The sequence below is a fragment of the Gadus chalcogrammus genome, chromosome 8 (genome assembly GCF_026213295.1).
Source record: "Gadus chalcogrammus isolate NIFS_2021 chromosome 8, NIFS_Gcha_1.0, whole genome shotgun sequence".
Taxonomy (NCBI): domain Eukaryota; kingdom Metazoa; phylum Chordata; class Actinopteri; order Gadiformes; family Gadidae; genus Gadus; species Gadus chalcogrammus.
In genome coordinates, this window is record NC_079419.1 from 167,645 (window position 1) to 187,867 (window position 20,223).

The 20,223-nt window shown below is 52.3% G+C and overlaps 1 protein-coding gene across 3 annotated transcripts in view; it reads right to left on the reverse strand.

Annotated features, from left to right (window-relative positions):
• LOC130388114 (unconventional myosin-VIIa-like) overlaps window positions 1-20,223 on the reverse strand; it is a 41,468-nt gene that overhangs the window by 16,529 nt on the left and 4,716 nt on the right. For all 3 annotated transcript variants that reach the window (XM_056597456.1, XM_056597455.1, XM_056597457.1), the window contains 26 exons: window positions 20,043-20,195; window positions 19,689-19,757; window positions 19,214-19,329; window positions 18,362-18,483; window positions 17,533-17,675; window positions 17,086-17,199; window positions 16,704-16,857; window positions 16,384-16,460; window positions 15,003-15,122; window positions 14,748-14,890; window positions 11,832-12,042; window positions 11,271-11,406; window positions 11,014-11,183; window positions 10,123-10,260; window positions 9,661-9,819; window positions 6,579-6,671; window positions 6,069-6,163; window positions 5,603-5,687; window positions 3,781-3,882; window positions 3,406-3,465; window positions 2,528-2,758; window positions 1,848-2,177; window positions 1,211-1,378; window positions 1,009-1,077; window positions 774-895; window positions 350-476 (listed from right to left, as the gene is read on the reverse strand). In XM_056597456.1, the coding sequence (XP_056453431.1) occupies window positions 350-476; window positions 774-895; window positions 1,009-1,077; window positions 1,211-1,378; window positions 1,848-2,177; window positions 2,528-2,758; window positions 3,406-3,465; window positions 3,781-3,882; window positions 5,603-5,687; window positions 6,069-6,163; window positions 6,579-6,671; window positions 9,661-9,819; window positions 10,123-10,260; window positions 11,014-11,183; window positions 11,271-11,406; window positions 11,832-12,042; window positions 14,748-14,890; window positions 15,003-15,122; window positions 16,384-16,460; window positions 16,704-16,857; window positions 17,086-17,199; window positions 17,533-17,675; window positions 18,362-18,483; window positions 19,214-19,329; window positions 19,689-19,757; window positions 20,043-20,195 (3,507 nt within the window). The remainder of the gene's footprint in view (window positions 1-349; window positions 477-773; window positions 896-1,008; window positions 1,078-1,210; window positions 1,379-1,847; window positions 2,178-2,527; window positions 2,759-3,405; window positions 3,466-3,780; window positions 3,883-5,602; window positions 5,688-6,068; window positions 6,164-6,578; window positions 6,672-9,660; window positions 9,820-10,122; window positions 10,261-11,013; window positions 11,184-11,270; window positions 11,407-11,831; window positions 12,043-14,747; window positions 14,891-15,002; window positions 15,123-16,383; window positions 16,461-16,703; window positions 16,858-17,085; window positions 17,200-17,532; window positions 17,676-18,361; window positions 18,484-19,213; window positions 19,330-19,688; window positions 19,758-20,042; window positions 20,196-20,223) is intronic.

Here is a 20,223-nt window from a genome sequence, read left to right on the forward strand (position 1 = left end):
GCATAAAGGTCAGCAAGGGTAGAACATAGAACGGGGATCATAGAACAGAACAGCATGCAATAGCATACAGAAATTAATATAGAATATAGAATATCATACAATATAGAATAGAAGAGATTATAATCGAACACAGTAGAATAGAATAGAACAGGGCCGAAGATAAATGATACAATAGAATGTGTGTCAGTGTTGGTGGCATTAGCAGAACCTAAAGGCTACATCATCCACTACACACACACACAGATCTCACTGCTTTAAGAAGCTATTTATCATTCCTGTGCAAGAGGGTTGAGTTATTGAGTAAGTAGGGAGAAGGTAGGTCGGACTAAGGCTTTCTGGGCCATCGGACCTTGATGAGTATCTGCGATGGCGGGAAGCTGCTGAGACACATGGAGAGCAGAGTCCACCCTCGTAGACACACCTCCTTGTCCCCGTTACCCATCAGCTGCTTCAGGATCTGGCAGAAGATCTCATCCCTGGCAGCACGAACACACACACACACGCACACGCACACACACACACACACAGTGAGAACAAAGCATCCTGAACACTCAATAAAGCTGACGAGATAAAGCTGTGAAAATGAACTCTTAAAAAGAAAGATCACTTCAAAAATGTCTGTTCTCTATTTTATTTGTCGCCTTGCTTCATGAGTGACTAACGGCTCAAAATGAATGTAAGGGTTAGGGTTATGAATTCATATTTCATATTTCAGCCTCTTCCTCGTCTCAGATCTCTGGGTGGGTGACTGATGAAGACTGTGGTGGTTTTACCGTATGCCTGGTCGGGACAGACCGTAGCCCACGATGATGTGCAGCTTCTCGAGGGGGGTCAGAGGTCGGTCCAGCGTAGGTCCCTCCCCGATGAGGACGTCCTCTTCTCTGGCGTCCTCTGGCTGAAACATCCATTTAACATCTCATTGGGTCCAGTTCACCCATAACCTCCTCACAATAAGAGTCCACAGGAACTCTTATTGTGGAATCAAGAGGAAGCGTGGTCTCTCTTTACCTCCTCTGGAATGGTGGACGCCCTTCTGTTTCCTCCCCCGTACTTCTTCTTGTTCTTCCTCAGGATTTTCTAGAGGTCATCCACAGGCACGCGTTAAAGCACACACCTCAAACGTGCACTAAATGAATGTGCTTCCTCCTCCTCATCACGTTGATGATGACCATGATGAGGAGGGTGACGAGGAGGGTGAGCACCACGGTACCTGGTCGAGGCCCACCATACTGCTGAGGCGCCGACCCTGCCGCTGCACCATGGAGGGGTGGTAGGCCGAGGAGGTGCGGCGGGCCTGGGGGTTGGAGGGGTCCGGCGCTCGCGGCTCCGCCATGTCCCCCATGAAGCGCAGGATGATCCACCACACCGTCAGACAGGCCTGGACACAGAGGGCCGCGAGGACGCAGAGGTGAACAGACGGAAGGCTGGAAGGGGGTAGGGTTCGGTCCCCAACGTTCGGACCACCGATGGGTCTCTCACCCACAGTGGATTGCTTTTGAGAAAAGTGACTGGAGTGTAAAACATGTTATTATTATGTTTAGAAAGTTAGGTCTTCTTTTCTAAATAAAAGCATTGCGATGGAGGGGCTATTGCAAACTTAAAACAAAGGCCAGAGCTAAGGGAAACTATCAGGTTCTCAGAACAGGGTAGAAGAGGAAGGCCCTGTGTGGAAACAGAAGCCGCTGTGAGAGGTTCCTCAAGAGGCTCACCAGGCTGCCCCTCTCGTCCTGGTGGGTTAGGGTTAGGGTTAGGGTTAGGGTTAGGGGTTAGAGGCTCACCAGGCTGTCCCTCTCGTCCTGGTGGGTTAGGGTTAGGGTTAGGGTTAGGGTTAGGGGTTAGAGGCTCACCAGGCTGTCCCTCTCGTCCTGGTGGGCCAGCAGAGGCTCCCGCAGCCTCTGGGAGATGTGTGTGTGCGAGGCGTCACCCTGGAAGTGCAGCGAGCAGAACTTCTGGAAGGAGAACTCCTTGTCCTCCTTAAAGGGTTCCTCCTCCTCCTCTTCCTCCTTCTTCTTCTTCTTCTTCTTCTCCTTCTCCTCCACTTCCTCTGTCTTCCCGGGGGGCGGGGGGGCGGGGCCGGCAGAGGGCGGGGTCTTGGTGGTCTTTGGGAGGTCTTCCTCCGTGTCTGAGGAGGTCTCCTCGGCGATGTTTTTTAACGCTTTGTGACCGATCTCCACCACCTTCGGAAATCAAACACACGGGCAGAACCGGCGTGTTGGTCAGGAACTCCATGTATGGGCGGGTTAAAGGAGGGGTTAACAAGAGAAAAGGATTTAAACGTGTGAGGGGAGCGTTTTGCTAATAAGCATCTGAGGCACAAGTCCGCAAGCAGGATGGGGCAAAAGGAGGTTTAACTTTCTGAACTTTTAATTTGTAGTTTATTTTCCTCATGAGCGCATATTTCCCCCATCCCTCGCTCTCTTCCCATGACGTCACCTTCCTCCACATGTTGAAGCCATTACTGTGAAGAGGTGAAACACAGACGGATGTTTTCTAACTTTGTTACCGGGTAGTTGTTGACGTTCGTTACCGGGTAGTTGTTGACGTTCTTCGGTGCCGCCCTCTCTGCCACAGAAACAAGCTGGGGAGCCGGTTTGTTGTCGCCTCCCACATCACTGTCCTCATCATCACTGATTGGCTCAGGCTCCTGGGAGGCGCGCTGTGATTCGGCAGCGGCGTCGGCCAGTTTCTGGAGCTCGATGGCTGCCAGCACCAGAGTCTGCTCCTCACGCGCCCGCGCCAGCAGCTCCTGCTCCCGGGCCTGGGGAGGGAGACAGAGGGGGAGGGGGAGGGAGGGAGGGAGAGGAGGGGGGGAGGGAGGGGGAGGGGGAGGGAGGGAGGGAGGGAGGGGGAGGGAGGGAGAGGGGGAGGGAGGGGGAGGGAAGGAGGGAGGGAGGGAGGGAGAGATGGAGCGGGGGAGGGAGGGAGGGAGAGATGGAGAGGAGGGAGGGAGAGCGGGAGGGAGGGAGGGAGGGAGGGGGAGGGAGGGGGTGGCAGGGAGGGAGATATGGAGAGGAGGGAGGGGGAGGGAGGGAGAGGGGGAGGGAGAGAGGGAGAGAGGGAGAGGGGGAGGGAGAGAGGGAGATGAGGGAGGGAGGGAGGGGGAGTGGGGGAGGGAGGGAGGGAAGGAGGGGGAGGGAGGGAGGGAGAGGAGGGAGAGGGAGGGAGAGGGGGGGAGGGAGGGAGAGAGGGAGGGAGAGAGGGAGGGAGGGAGGAGGGGAGGGAGGGAGGGAGGGAGAGAAAGAGTCAGAGAGAGAGAGAGAGAGAGAATGAGCATGCATATGAATGGGTTAAGATGTCCATTAAGCTTGATTCAAAACATTGAACATCAATACTACTATTAATGACCGGGATTATTCTCTTTCCTCTGAGCCTGGTAAATTGTGAGGAAGACGAGGGCCGTCTTACCGCATTGAAGGCGTCTTCCTTCTGCTGTTTCCAGCTCTTCCTGGCCAAGTAGCCCCGAACCTTGAGGTGGACAGGTAGACAGGTGTTATCACCCCATCGACACCCACACCATATCTACTTGTTTCTAATCCACTGTGTGCATAGCGACATAGATAGTCCTTTATTGTCCTTAGAGAGGATATTTATTGACACAGAAAATGGGGTTTAGAGTTAAACACAGTTCATAGACCCAGGACACACGATGTAATAACACAGCCCAACAGAAGGCTCCTGAATGCAGACAGACAGTTATAGCAGGATAACTCAGGATAACTCTAGGATAACTCTGCTATAATGTCGTATGATCGCAGTACATCCTTAGTAGAATCAAAGTACCTGTGTCTGCAGGACAACGGCAGCGCTGCGCTGCTTCTCGTAGAGCAGCTGGAGTCGGCGGCCGCGGACCCGAGCTGAGAGACGCGCGTAGCCGAGACGGAGCTGAACCGGAACACAGGAAATCAGTTCACCACAGAAGCTAATCCCAGCTAGGTGAGCGCGTGTGGGGCTCTGATTAAACTATGCTGCAGTGTCGGCGCTAAGGGGGGGCATTTGGGGGCCGTGCCCCCCCTAGCGGTCATTAATGCCCCTCCTACCACAGGTCATTATTTTATTTATTTTCCCGATAATGACCGGCGTTCTATACATTATCCCTTATATTACACGGGTCTTCTTAATGCTGTGGAAATCGCAAGGTCCAGTTTTAGAACGCGGCAATTGAACTATTTCTCTTCAGCCAATCACACTACAGAACAACTTGTACGTCACAGCCTTACTCTCCCGGTACCGTACTGTCCACTCCAGCATAAAAATATCCGATTGAAATAGCCGATATCCGGAGAATGACAAAACACAGTAACTCTAGCCTACTCTCAAGCAAAATAAAAATAAAACTAATAGCAAACCTAACTAATCTAACCTAACCTACGCAAATAATGCTGTTGCGGCTCTCAGCTGTGCCAGAGCGTTCACAGCTGCTAGGGAAACCACCTAGCGTCGCAGCCCGTTGCAGCGCGTTGCAGCCAGTGTGAACGGCCCAGTTTTAGAACGTTGCAGCCCGTCTCGTCGCAAGGAGTCGCAAGGAGTTGCGAGTTGCAAGTCGTTGCAAGGTGAATCTTTGGTCTGAACTGGGCTTAAAGCTTATATGTTGTCAGGGGTGTTTTTGATTATTGTGGAGGCTGTTCTCTAGGTTTATAAACAGTGCCAGGCCTACTTAATGTTTTTTTGGAGGTTCATAAACTGTTGATGTGAATAAACTATTTATGACATAGCAGAGGTGGTTAAACTCCATTTATTTGCGTTTAGCATCCACGACAGCCCTCCCCCTTTTTTTGCGTTAAAATATTTCACAAAAGGCAGTGCCCCCCCGCTGGCGACCCATGCCCCTCCAGTAGATCTGCTCTGGAGCCGACTCTGCTATGCTGACGTTTATCCTAACGATACTAAGGAGTGCTGGAAAGGAAACCTCCTCTGAACTTTGATACTGCTATGATAGCCGGCGATGGGACTGACGCCACACTGTGATAACGCCGCGCTTGTGTCCGACATGGTTCTGTGCTCGTAGCTTAACGGCAGTGGGCTGGTGCTGTGACGTAGCTTAACGGCAGTGGGCTGGTGCTGTGACGTAGCTTAACGGCAGTGGGCTGGTGCTGTGACGTAGCTGTGACGTAGCTTAACGGCAGTGGGCTGGTGCTGTGACGTAGCTTAACGGCAGTGGGCTGGTGCTGTGACGTAGCTGTGACGTAGCTTAACGGCAGTGGGCTGGTGCTGTGACGTAGCTCAACGGCAGTGGGCTGGTGCTGTGACATAGCTGTGACGTAGCTGTGACGTAGCTTAACGGCAGTGGGCTGGTGCTGTGACGTAGCTTAACGGCAGTGGGCTGGTGCTGTGACGTAGCTGTGACGTAGCTTAACGGCAGTGGGCTGGTGCTGTGACGTAGCTTAACGGCAGTGGGCTGGTGCTGTGACGTAGCTGTGACGTAGCTTAACGGCAGTGGGCTGGTGCTGTGACGTAGCTGTGACGTAGCTTAACGGCAGTGGGCTGGTGCTGTGACGTAGCTCAACGGCAGTGGGCTGGTGCTGTGACGTAGCTGTGACGTAGCTGTGACGTAGCTGTGACGTAGCTGTGATGGGGCCGATACTGGGTGGAGGTGGAGGCCTACCTTTCGGCCTCGCTCACGCTTCTTGTAGGCCCTCCAGTTGGTCTGTAGGACCCTCACCGCTGCCTTCTTCTTCAGGTAGCTCCTCCTACGAGAGGAGGAGGGACACGCCTTGTGATTAATAACAAGACTGTGAGTAATGGCCGACGCCATTACTCACAGTCGGACAGCAGACGCCATCCTGCCGTCTGCTGCGGACGTGACCTGGACTACATGATAGTAGGCCTGATGAGCGGCTCAGTGTGTCTGAGTCAATACACACACCAGCTGACTCATTATATCACTGCCTCAATCACTCACTGGCACTTCAACTCCAATGTCCCCAACAGACCCACGCACCAACGCTCCCATTCAGCCACTCAGTCGATCCCTGGCTCCCTCACAGACTAAATCCCCCATCGGTATTTGCCATCTATATGATGATCTTTGGCTCTCTCTCTCGCTGTGTGTGTGTTCCAGTATACAGTACCTGTCGTGCAATCCAAACATGACTCTCTGGATGATCAGTACCACTTTGGCCAGCGCCAGTTCCCGGGCTTGCTCCAGGATGGAGTCATGTGCGTCCTGAAACAACACAGGTCAGGACAATCTGTCAACACAACACTAACCCTAACCCTAACCCTATGGGTTGGAAGGTCAAACAACTACAGTTTTAGTAGAGATGAGGTTGTGAATTGAAAGATGAATTTTGAGATGTTATTGTGCCACCCATTTTTATTATTTTTTTAGAGGTTCTGGGTTTGATTTCCAATGTCCCCAGCTTAACCTATAGGCATCCTTCAGCACCCTTTAGAAACCCTAAAGACTTGTGTCTGACTTGAAGGCAAGTGGCTTTGGATGAAGCCTCTGATTAGGAGCTCAATAGTAGCACACAGTATCCTCCTTAGTATCAGTTCCTTGGTTGTGTGTTTAGATCAGACCAATGATGGGAGGACCCCAGAGGGCGTTATGATGGAGGAGCTGTGTGCCGTTGCCGTACCTTCAGGAAGATCTTGCTCTTGCCCACTTTCCACTGATCCTTCCCACGGATCAGAGCAGTGCAGATGGCCTGGCAACAGGCCCCGTCTGACTCCTGCTGGGACAGAACACGCATGTAATCCACGTTTATCTGACCACACTGACTGTCTGTCCATCCAGGTCTTTGATTCTGTCTGCCTCTAGCTCTGTCAATAATACCATATTTTAACCGTAAATGTTGAACACAAACGTACACTGATGATACCGTTCTATCCAATGACATACTGACCCCTGAACAACACGATCTATTCCTCTCTCTAACCCTAACCCTGACTAACTAGAGCCCCCTGACTCACCCTAACCCTGACTAACCCTAACCCTGACTAACTAGAGCCCCCTGACTCACCCTAACCCTGACTCACCCTAACCCTGACTAACTAGAGCCCCCTGACTCACCCTAACCCTGACTAACCCTGACTAACTAGAGCCCCCGGACTCACCCTAACCCTGACTAACTAAAGCCCCCTGACTCACCCTAACCCTGACTAACTAGAGCCCCCGGACTCACCCTAACCCTGACTAACTAGAGCCCCCTGACTAACCCTAACCCTGACTAACTAAAGCCCCCTGACTCACCCTAACCCTGACTCACCCTAACCCTGACTACCTAGAGCCCCCTGACTCACCCTAACCCTGACTCACCCTAACCCTGACTAACTAGAGCCCCCTGACTCACCCTAACCCTGACTAACTAGAGCCCCCTGACTCACCCTAACCCTGACTCACCCTAACCCTGACTAACTAGAGCCCCCTGACTCACCCTAACCCTGACTAACTAGAGCCCCCTGACTCACCCTAACCCTGACTAACTAAAGCCCCCTGACTCACCCTAACCCTGACTAACTAGAGCCCCCTGACTAACTAGAGCCCCCTGACTCACCCTAACCCTGACTAACCCTAACCCTGACTAACTAGAGCCCCCTGACTCACCCTAACCCTGACTCACCCTAACCCTGACTAACCCTGACTAACTAGAGCCCCCGGACTCACCCTAACCCTGACTAACCCTGACTAACTAGAGCCCCTGGACTCACCCTAACCCTGACTAACTAAAGCCCCCTGACTCACCCTAACCCTGACTCACCCTAACCCTGACTAACTAGAAACCCCTGACTCACCCTAACCCTGACTAACTAAAGCCCCCTGACTCACCCTAACCCTGATTCACCCTAACCCTGACTAACTAGAGCCCCCTGACTCACCCTAACCCTGACTCACCCTAACCCTGACTAACCCTAACCCTGACTAACTAGAGCCCCCTGACTCACCCTAACCCTGACTCACCCTAACCCTGACTAACCCTAACCCTGACTAACTAGAGCCCCCTGACTCACCCTAACCCTGACTCACCCTAACCCTGACTAACTAGAGCCCCCTGACTCACCCTAACCCTGACTAACCCTGACTAACTAGAGCCCCTGGACTCACCCTAACCCTGACTAACTAAAGCCCCCTGACTCACCCTAACCCTGACTCACCCTAACCCTGACTAACCCTAACCCTGACTAACTAGAGCCCCCTGACTCACCCTAACCCTGACTAACTAGAGCCCCCTGACTAACCCTAACCCTGACTAACTAGAGCCCCCTGACTAACCCTAACCCTGACTAACTAGAGCCCCCTGACTAACCCTAACCCTGACTAACTAGAGCCCCCTGACTCACCCTAACCCTGACTAACCCTAACCCTGACTAACTAGAGCCCCCTGACTCACCCTAACCCTGACTCACCCTAACCCTGACTAACCCTAACCCTGACTAACTAGAGCCCCCTGACTCACCCTAACCCTGACTCACCCTAACCCTGACTAACTAGAGCCCCCTGACTCACCCTAACCCTGATTCACCCTAACCCTGACTAACTAGAGCCCCCTGACTCACCCTAACCCTGACTAACTAGAGCCCCTGGACTCACCCTAACCCTGACTAACTAGAGCCCCCTGACTCACCCTAACCCTGACTAACTAAAGCCCCCTGACTCACCCTAACCCTGACTCACCCTAACCCTGACTAACTAGAGCCCCCTGACTCACCCTAACCCTGACTAACTAAAGCCCCCTGACTCACCCTAACCCTGACTCACCCTAACCCTGACTAACTAAAGCCCCCTGACTCACCCTAACCCTGACTAACCCTGACTAACTAGAGCCCCCGGACTCACCCTAACCCTGACTAACTAGAGCCCCCTGACTCACCCCAACCCTGACTCACCTTAACCCTGACTAACTAGAGCCCCCTGACTCACCCTAACCCTGACTCACCCTAACCCTGACTAACTAGAGCCCCCTGACTCACCCCAACCCTGACTCACCTTAACCCTGACTAACTAGAGCCCCCTGACTCACCCTAACCCTGACTCACCCTAACCCTGACTAACTAGAGCCCCCGGACTCACCCTAACCCTGACTAACTAGAGCCCCCTGACTCACCCCAACCCTGACTCACCTTAACCCTGACTAACTAGAGCCCCCTGACTCACCCTAACCCTGACTCACCCTAACCCTGACTAACTAGAGCCCCCTGACTCACCCCAACCCTGACTCACCTTAACCCTGACTAACTAGAGCCCCCTGACTCACCCTAACCCTGACTCACCCTAACCCTGACTAACTAGAGCCCCCGGACTCACCCTAACCCTGACTAACTAGAGCCCCCTGACTCACCCCAACCCTGACTCACCTTAACCCTGACTAACTAGAGCCCCCTGACTCACCCTAACCCTGACTCACCCTAACCCTGACTAACTAGAGCCCCCTGACTCACCCTAACCCTGACTAACTAGAGCCCCCTGACTCACCCTAACCCTGACTAACTAAAGCCCCCTGACTCACCCTAACCCTGACTCACCCTAACCCTGACTAACCCTAACCCTGACTAACTAAAGCCCCCTGACTCACCCTAACCCTGACTCACCCTAACCCTGACTCACCCTAACCCTGACTAACCCTAACCCTGACTAACTAAAGCCCCCTGACTCACCCTAACCCTGACTCACCCTAACCCTGACTCACCCTAACCCTGACTAACTAGAGCCCCCTGACTCACCTTTTTGGGGTCACACACAGCGGTGTTCAGCAGCACTCTGTAGCGGAACATGAAGTCTTTGAAGGTGTGGCGGATAGGGAACCCCAACTTCCTGATGCGCACGGTGTCCATCATGCCAGAGTAGCGCAGCTGCACCATGCACAGCTCTCTGTCGAAGCCCTGGGGGAGGAGGTCACGGTCAACTCAGGGAGGGGGTCATGGTCAACTCAGGGAGGGGGTCACGGTCAACTCAGGGAGGGGGTCACGGTCAACTCAGGTGGTGGGCAACGTGGGGCATCACTGGGGGGAGTCAGCGGGGGGTGTCACCGGGGGGGGGGCACCGATGGGGAGTCACGGGGGGGAGTCACCGGGGGGGAGTCACGGGGGGGAGTCACCGGGGGGGAGTCACCGGGGGGAGTCACCGGGGGGAGTCACCGGGGGGGGGGATAAGGGTAACCCCAGCGCGCTGGCCCTCCGGCTCACCTCAGAGTTCTTATCCTTGTTGGGCTTGAAGCAGCGGATGAAGAAGGGCTGGCAGGCGTCCAGAGCCTTCATCAGGGACTCCAGCGACCGGCGGAACTGACCGCTCAGCGTGGGCATCTGCTTCTTGTCCCCCATGGCCTGTAGGGCAGAGTGGGGGGGGGGGTTAGGGGGGGTGGTGGTGGGGGGGTTAGGGGGGGTGGTGGCGGTGGGGGGGGGTTAGGGGGGGTGGTGGTGGTGTTGGTGGTGGTGGGCGGGGGTTAGGGTCGTGGGGGGGGGGGTTAGGGGTGGTGGTGGGCGGGGGTTAGGGTGGTGGGCGGGGGTTAGGGGTGGGGGGGGGGGATAGGGGTGGTGGTGGTGGTGGTGGGCGGGGGTTAGGGGTGGTGGTGGGCGGGGTTAGGGTGGGGGGGGGGGGGTTAGGGTGGGGCGGGGTTAGGGTGGGGCGGGGGTTAGGGGGGAGTTGGTTGGAGGCTAAACTGGATCTAATGACTCGACAACAGGTTAGTTTTGGTTGTCTGTGTCTTGTAGCGGTTAGCGGTCAGGAACAATTTAAATAGCAGCGGTAATCACTTTTTTTTGTTTTATCTCTCTCTCTCGTTTTTATTATTTTTACTTTTATTTTGATCATATGTATTACATTTCTTTACTTGTGGGCACAGTTTAGGCTGTCTGGACTTTGAACATTTCATGTTTATGAAAGGCTTTTTAATGTACTGGTGTTCTCATGCATGTGACCAAAAGAGTTTTGAGCCAGAAGGTCCTGGCTTCAATCCCCTTCAATCAACGTCCAAGTTAAGATGCCTGACTCTGGTCTGCTACTCATAGACCACTATCTGTGTTCACTCTGAACTGCCTTTGATCAAATCCCCAAAGTTTGCCACACAATTTACATACCCGTAGGGAATGCGTGGGAGTTATTATGGTGACCTTGTTGTTCGCAGACTTCTTCACGCCTTTGTTTGAAAGTTCACTTTTAAATATGTCATGAAGCAACTTATTCTTTGATATGCTGATCATCGTGATGATGTTGGAGCTGATGGCATCGCGGTTTTTCTCCAAGAATCCTGAAAAGAGAAAAAAGCTCCTTAACTTCACCAATCATGTTGAACAATGTTTTGACGATCCGTTTCGACTGGTAATGTGTTGGATACCGTTAGAGTCGTAGAAAACTTGTCCGGCAAAGTGTTTGATGCCAAATTGGCTGTCGTGTTCATTCTTTGATGAGACGTAGCCTTTGTTCTCCTTGTGCTGCTGGTTCATCTTGTACAGCATAGTGCTATCCGTGCCCTGGGACACGACGAGAAACACGAAGAGATCAATCCATCCAGCCATCAATCATCTGTCCTCCCATCTGTCCTCTCATCCATTCATCCCTCAATCCGCCCTTGCAATTCATTGATCCATCCATTGTTATTCCATCATCCCTCCATCCTCCACCCTCCCAACAATACATAGATCGAACCTCCAAATCATCCGTCCATATACCGACTCATTCATTAGTGGGTCTACCCTCCATCCATCCCTTCCACTAGTCCGTCCCACCGTCTCCAAACAGTGGTCCAGGGGCGGGATCCAGCGCGCTGCTCCGAGGGGTACCCAGGCCCTACCTTGGGGTACCCAGGCCCTACCTTGGGGTACCCAGGCCCTACCTTGGGGTACCCAGGCCCTACCTTGGGGTACCCAGGCCCTACCTTGGGGTACCCAGGCCCTACCTTGGGGAACTGGCTCTCCTCGTCGATCATGGCCAGCAGGTTGCAGGGCTTCGACACCAGGAGCTCCAGGGTCGGCTTGTTGTCGCTGAAGGTGATGTTGTCCCAGACCACGCCCTGCCGGAGGTATTCCTTCTGCTCCAGCTCGAAGATGTTCACCACGAAGAACTGCTGGAGCTTCTCATTGGCCAGGTTGATGCACAGCTGCTCGAAACTGTCCCCCGCAATAAAGCATCAGCTGGCATTAAAGGGTAGGCACCCTCACATTTATTACTGTACCCCCGCAATAAAGCATCAGCTGACATTAAAGGGTAGGCACCCTCACATTTATTACTGTCCCCCCGCAATAAAGCATCAGCTGACGTTAAAGGGTAGGCACCCTCACATTTATTACTGTCCCCCCGCAATAAAGCATCAGCTGACGTTAAAGGGTAGGCACCCTCACATTTATTACTGTCCCCCCGCAATAAAGCATCAGCTGACGTTAAAGGGTAGGCACCCTCACATTTATTACTGTCCCCCCGCAATAAAGCATCAGCTGACGTTAAAGGGTAGGCACCCTCACATTTATTACTGTCCCCCCGCAATAAAGCATCAGCTGACGTTAAAGGGTAGGCACCCTCACATTTATTACTGTCCCCCCGCAATAAAGCATCAGCTGACGTTAAAGGGTAGGCACCCTCACATTTATTACTGTCCCCCCGCAATAAAGCATCAGCTGACGTTAAAGGGTAGGCACCCTCACATTTATTACTGTCCCCCCGCAATAAAGCATCAGCTGACGTTAAAGGGTAGGCACCCTCACATTTATTACTGTCCCCCCGCAATAAAGCATCAGCTGACGTTAAAGGGTAGGCACCCTCACATTTATTACTGTCCCCCCGCAATAAAGCATCAGCTGACGTTAAAGGGTAGGCACCCTCACATTTATTACTGTCCCCCCGCAATAAAGCATCAGCTGACGTTAAAGGGTAGGCACCCTCACATTTATTACTGTCCCCCCGCAATAAAGCATCAGCTGACGTTAAAGGGTAGGCACCCTCACATTTATTACTGTCCCCCCGCAATAAAGCATCAGCTGACGTTAAAGGGTAGGCACCCTCACATTTATTACTGTCCCCCCGCAATAAAGCATCAGCTGACGTTAAAGGGTAGGCACCCTCACATTTATTACTGTCCCCCGCAATAAAGCATCAGCTGACGTTAAAGGGTAGGCACCCTCACATTTATTACTGTCCCCCCGCAATAAAGCATCAGCTGACATTAAAGGGTAGGCACCCTCACATTTATTACTGTCCCCCCGCAATAAAGCATCAGCTGACGTTAAAGGGTAGGCACCCTCACATTTATTACTGTCCCCCCGCAATAAAGCATCAGCTGACGTTAAAGGGTAGGCACCCTCACATTTATTACTGTCCCCCCGCAATAAAGCATCAGCTGACGTTAAAGGGTAGGCACCCTCACATTTATTACTGTCCCCCCGCAATAAAGCATCAGCTGACGTTAAAGGGTAGGCACCCTCACATTTATTACTGTCCCCCCGCAATAAAGCATCAGCTGACGTTAAAGGGTAGGCACCCTCACATTTATTACTGTCCCCCCGCAATAAAGCATCAGCTGACGTTAAAGGGTAGGCACCCTCACATTTATTACTGTCCCCCCGCAATAAAGCATCAGCTGACGTTAAAGGGTAGGCACCCTCACATTTATTACTGTTGCTCATAAATGTTGGTAATTAATGTTGGTGGAAATTCTCTGTAAACACAAAAAGTCTTCTACTTTTCGGCGAGATCGCTTTTTTCCAGAGAGGACCTGGGGTTTAGGGTTAGGGTTAGCCCTAACCCTAACCTCGTGCTAGAGGGACCTGGGGTTTAGGGTTAGGGTTAGGGTTAGCCCTAACCCTAACCCTAACCCTAACCTCGTGCTAGAGGGACCTGGGGTTTGGCAACGTTTGACCACGCCCCTCTCACTCGCTATCATGTAGCCTAATGCAGAGGTTCTCCTTGTAGAACGGGGTCATCTCACCCTCTCATAAACCAACACTTTAATGCAGAGGTTCTCCTTGTAGAACGGGGTCAGCTCACCCTCTCATAAACCAACACTTTAATGCAGAGGTTCTCCTTGTAGAACGGGGTCAGCTCACCCTCTCATAACCAACACTTTAATGCAGAGGTTCTCCTTGTAGAACGGGGTCAGCTCACCCTCTCATAAACCAACACTTTAATGCAGAGGTTCTCCTTGTAGAACGGGGTGAGCTCACCCTCTCATAACCAACACTTTAATGCAGAGGTTCTCCTTGTAGAACGGGGTCAGCTCATCCTCTCATAAACCAACACTTTAATGCAGAGGTTCTCCTTGTAGAACGGGGTCATCTCACCCTCTCATAAACCAACACTTTAATGCAGAGGTTCTCCTTGTAGAACGGGGTCAGCTCACCCTCTCATAACCAACACTTTAATGCAGAGGTTCTCCTTGTAGAACGGGGTCATCTCACCCTCTCATAAACCAACACTTTAATGCAGAGGTTCTCCTTGTAGAACGGGGTGAGCTCACCCTCTCATAACCAACACTTTAATGCAGAGGTTCTCCTTGTAGAACGGGGTCAGCTCACCCTCTCATAACCAACACTTTAATGCAGAGGTTCTCCTTGTACAACGGAGTCATCTCACCCTCTCATAACCAACACTTTAAAGTGGAGGTTCTCCTTGTAGAACGGGGTCATCTCACCCTCTCATAAACCAACACTTTAAAGTGGAGGTTCTCCTTGTAGAACGGGGTCAGCTCACCCTCTCATAAACCAACACTTTAAAGTGGAGGTTCTCCTTGTAGAACGGGGTCATCTCACCCTCTCATAAACCAACAGTTTTGATGAGATGGTCAAATAGACGGCCGCGGGCTGCGGTCAGAAACGGTCTTTACCTGTTGATCAAGAAGTTCTCAAAGCCGAATATGTCCAGCAGGCCGATGGAGCGATGGGAGGAGCCAGAGTCCTCTTTCACCGCTTTGCCGATAATGCCGTTGATCTTCCCCACGATCCACAGGAACATCTTGTTGTAGACGGCCTGGGACGTTCCACACACACACAACGTTCCCACTGTCACGCGCACACAGGACCTCTCCACCTGCTTTCACCTTTGCTGTCCATTGACAGAGATTGAGGGGTGCGTTTGATACCTTGACCAGGGCGTCCCTGCAGTCTGCAGCCTGCTCTTTGTTGAGGGGCTTGGTCACGGTCTCTCTGTTGGTCAGGAAGGAGCGCTGGGTCATGCTCCTCTCCAGCACGTCCGCTGGCACCTGGAGGGTAAAACAAACGCACCCACGTTCAGCAGACCTGTATTCAGGTGGAGAGTAGGCGGTGTAACATCAACTAACATCCCCTATATTGGACCCACACATTGCTCCTCATCTCCATCTTATGTCCTCCCTGTGTAGAGGGCCTTCTGTTACCCTCCCTGTGTAGAGGGCCTTCTGTTACCCCCCCTGTGTAGAGGGCCTTCTGTTACCCTCCCTGTGTAGAGGGCCTTCTGTTACCCTCCCTGTGTAGAGGGCCTTCTGTTACCCTCCCTGTGTAGAGGGCCTTCTGTTACCCTCCCTGTGTAGAGGGCCTTCTGTTACCCTCCCTGTGGGCCTTCTGTTACCCTCCCTGTGGGCCTTCTGTTACCCTCCCTGTGGGCCTTCTGTTACCCTCCCTGTGTAGTGGGCCTTCTGTTACCCTCCCTGTGTAGAGGGCCTTCTGTTACCCTCCCTGTGTAGAGGGCCTTCTGTTACCCTCCCTGTGTAGAGGGCCTTCTGTTACCCTCCCTATGTAGAGGGCCTTCTGTTACCCTCCCTGTGTAGAGGGCCTTCTGTTACCCCCCCTGTGTAGAGGGCCTTCTGTTACCCTCCCTGTGTAGAGGGCCTTCTGTTACCCTCCCTGTGTAGAGGGCCTTCTGTTACCCTCCCTGTGTAGTGGGCCTTCTGTTACCCTCCCTGTGTAGTGGGCCTTCTGTTACCCTCCCTGTGTAGAGGGCCTTCTGTTACCCTCCCTGTGTAGAGGGCCTTCTGTTACCCTCCCTGTGTAGAGGGCCTTCTGTTACCCTCCCTGTGTAGTGGGCCTTCTGTTACCCTCCCTGTGTAGTGGGCCTTCTGTTACCCTCCCTGTGTAGAGGGCCTTCTGTTACCCTCCCTGTGTAGAGGGCCTTCTGTTACCCTCCCTGTGTAGAGGGCCTTCTGTTACCCTCCCTGTGTAGTGGGCCTTCTGTTACCCTCCCTGTGGGCCTTCTGTTACCCTCCCTGTGTAGAGGGCCTTCTGTTACCCTCCCTGTGTAGTGGGCCTTCTGTTACCCTCCCTGTGTAGAGGGCCTTCTGTTACCCTCCCTGTGTAGAGGGCCTTCTGTTACCCTCCCTGTGGGCCTTCTGTTACCCTCCCTGTGTAGAGGGCCTTCTGTTACCCTCCCTGTGTAGAGGGCCTTCTGTTACCCTCCCTGTGTAGAGGGTTCAGTTGAGGGTAGTGCGTCCCTGTGCTTCCTGCCTGTGAAGGAGCGAGGGTGAGCTGGGCTGATAACAGTCAGCTTACCTCCAGCGTACTGGAGGCCAGGGTGAAGTGTTCTGAGCTGCAGACATTACTGCTGTCCATGTTGTTCTGGGACGTCTCTGTAGAGGCACAGATACATCAAACCACATCTTCTAGACTATTTTAATGCATTAAACGTAGTTTAAAATATACATTTTATTTACTTGGGTAGGTCCATACTAATTATCTGGACTGAATTTGTGATACTCTATTTCAGTCTCAATAGTTAAAAACAGGATTCTTGTTTCTTTAAAACAGCAGTGGCCTGCTTTCGCTTCCAGAACTGAGCCGTTCCAGAAGCCCCTCCAGAAGGAAGGCCTTGCCTTCAAAGCTGATGTTTCCCAGATGCAAGATGGCCGCCAGCAGCTTGTAGATCTCCCAGCTCTGGCTCTCTCTGAAGGTCAGGACCTTCAGGGCGCTGCCGATACGGCCGAAGTCTTTGGCGTCGTCCCGACCGTTGCATACGATGCTGCCCCCCTGGGGGACCGGGGAGTCTCATAGGTCAGAGGTTAACCATCGAAGAAACTAACAAATGTACATTTACCAACTGTTTGCCCTGTGACTATGAGTAAGAGCTATAGTCTAAGTATTTATGGGGAGGTATTTTCAGTATGTATGAGATTCGGTTATAATTCACAAAATCTTAATACACAATAACACCTGACGGGACTCGAACAATCAAACATCCAACGGAGAGCTCCATACCCGAGTGAGGAACTTGTACGCTTTGGCATCTTTCAGACTCAGCTTCTTCTTCTGCTCAGCGGTCAGCCCGGCCAGCATACAGTAGAAGATGTGGAAGTTCCTTTCTGCCTCAGCCTGGGGGGGTCGTTAGCATTTAGCCCACATGTTTACCAAAACAATACCGTTAAATAACAGGAAGAATGGTTAATTTAACTCATTATGACGTTTCTCTGACGAAGCCAAAGAAAAATGTTTTTTTAAAAGACGAGGTTTTGAAAAGCAAAGTAAAATGAAATAAAAGTAAATATCGACCAAATATTTGAGTTTAGTTTAGCTCTGGGAGGGGCAGTGATGGGGGGCTTAACCCGGAGGTCTAGAGGTTAAATACATGTGACGGATGTGACTGGTAAAGGTATGGTATTTTATGGATCCTCCGTCTTGCTGGCGTATTGAGGGGGGGGGTCCCACCTGGTGACAGACACGGCACTTCTCCAGAAGGTACTGCTCCACCCGTGCCCCCTCGATGGCCCCGTCCTGGTTGAAGGAGATCTCCAGGTACTTCCCGAAGCGGCTGGAGTTGTCGTTGCGGATGGTTTTAGCGTTCCCAAAGGCTGGGGAGGAGGGAGGCGCTCATGAGTTCAGCTCACTAGCTCCATGACATAACGCCCCGCTTAGTCTTTAATATACTTACTAACTCAATAACGCACAAATTCACTCCATCCCTCACCCACTCACACGCTAACTCACTCCCTAACTAACAAAACACACCCATACTCAATCACCCACCCATACTCAAACTCATTCCCTCCCTCCTTCACTCACTCACTCCCAAACGATTCACTCACTCCATCGAAAAACTCATGCATTCATCCCTCGCTCCTCCATGCATTCATCCCTCCCTCCTCCATGCATTCATCCCTCCCTCCTCCATGCATTCATCCCTCCCTCCTCCATGCATTCATCCCTCCCTCCTCCATGCATTCATCCCTCCCTCCTCATTGCACTGCCCCTGCCTCTGGGTGATGTACTGTCAGCACTGCAGTGTGTCTGTGTTAGTACCCTCCAGGAGGGGGTTCAGTGTCTGTGTTAGTACCCTCCAGGAGGGGGTTCAGTGTCTGTGTTAGTACCCTCTAGGAGGGGGTTCAGTGTCTGTGTTAGTACCCTCTAGGAGGGGGTTCAGTGTCTGTGTTAGTACCCTCCAGGATGGGGTTCAGTGTCTGTGTTAGTACCCTCCAGGATGGGGTTCAGTGTCTGTGTTAGTACCCTCCAGGAGGGGGTTCAGTGTCTGTGTTAGTACCCTCCAGGATTGGGTTGGACTCCAGGATCTGCTGCTCCAGGTTGGACCGCCGGCCGCTGATAGCAGCCAGGTACTGGAGGATCAGCTTGGAGCTCTCTGTCTTCCCCGCTCCTGACTCGCCACTGAGAGAGAGACAGAGAGATAGAGACAGAGTGAGTGAGTGAGTGAGTGAGTGAGTGAGTGAGTGAGTGAGTGAGTGAGTGAGTGAGTGAGTGAGTGAGTGAGTGAGTGAGTGAGTGAGTGAGTGAGTGAGTGAGTGAGTGAGTGAGTGAGTGAGTGAGTGAGTGAGTGAGTGAGTGAGTGAGTGAGTGAGTGAGTGAGTGAGTGAGTGAGTGAGTGAGTGAGTGAGTGAGTGAGTGAGTGAGTGAGTGAGTGAGTGAGTGAGTGAGTGAGTGAGTGAGCGAGCGAGTGAGTGAGTGAGTGAGTGAGTGAGTGCGAGAGACAGAAACAGCAAGAGAGGGCGAGACAGAGAGAGAGAGATAGAGAGAGAGACAGAGACAGAGAGACAGAGAGACAGAGAGACAGAGAGACAGAGAGACAGAGAGACAGAGAAACAGGATGGTAGAAATAGATAAAGACAAGAAAGTGAGTTATCAGTGAATAAGTAACTCTGGTTGTTCTTTCAAGGAAACCAGAATAAAAACCATTACAACAGTAATAAAGTGTATCCCCTGACACCCTCATTAAGTGTGTGTTTGTGGGTGGGTGTGTTTACGTAAACCCTTCCCTTATACTGGGGTTAAAGGTGTGCGTGTGTGTGTGTGTGTGTGTGTGTGTGTGTGTGTGTGTGTGTGTGTGTGTGTGTGTGTGTGTGTGTGTGTGTGTGTGTGTGTGTGTGTGTGTGTGTGGGACCTGATGATGCAGCATTGGTCGGTGTCGTAGCGCTTCAGGTTGTAGTAGCAGGTGTCGGCGATGGCGAACACGTGAGGAGGAAGCTCACCCAGCTTCTGTCCGTGGTACAGCTTCACCTGTGGGTGGAGACAACAACACACGGTGTCAGGCCCAGCGGCCCAAGGCCAGCCTGAAACCTATTGAGGAAGGAATGGAAAACCCTCATCCGGAGAAAGGAAACCTTCAGAAGGAAGCATGAGATGAGGGGATAAAGGATCCCATCTCACCAGGGAAGGTCAGGAGAGAATGGGAACCGAATGGGCATTCACAAACGACGTCTACAAGGAAGCTATTTATCCTTAGTTACTTTAGCTTCAGCATGAAAACAGACAAAAAAAACATTTCATTGTGAATCAGCTTTTACCGCCCACTTTGTTTTGAAAGGCTGTATAAATAAAGATGATCCATAATCATATTCTAGTCCTTAAAGCCTCACCTGTTCTTGGGTGTAGAGGGGCAGGTCTTTGTACGGGTTCACTGCCACCAGAACAGATCCTGTGTATGTCTGTGGTGGTGCAGAGGACAGTTACATGGCAAAACAACAACACGTGGTTCCCCTTCATCCGTCATAGATTGACTTTAGATCAGATGTTATTATCCAACGTGGCTTATTTGTATCTATATATAGCTTGATATATTCATAGCTCGAACAGCTGTAGACGATTTCATGATTTCAAACATAAACTCAAACCGGACAGAATCAGAAGAACCATAGCCAACGACCATCCCTCCGTGTGTGTGCGTGTGCGTGTGCGTGTGCGTGCGCGTGCGTGTGCGTGCGTGGACCTACGTAGATCAGGCCCTTCCGGTGTCGCACCAGCAGGTTCCTGAGCAGGCCGGCCTCCGACAGGTCTCCCAGCTGGATCATGTCGTCCACGCCCTCCACCGACGTGGCGTGCATGGGCCGGGCTGAGGCCTGCTGATCGGCCTTCAGCACACGCTCCTGGGGGACCAGACGCAGGCGCTTAGCC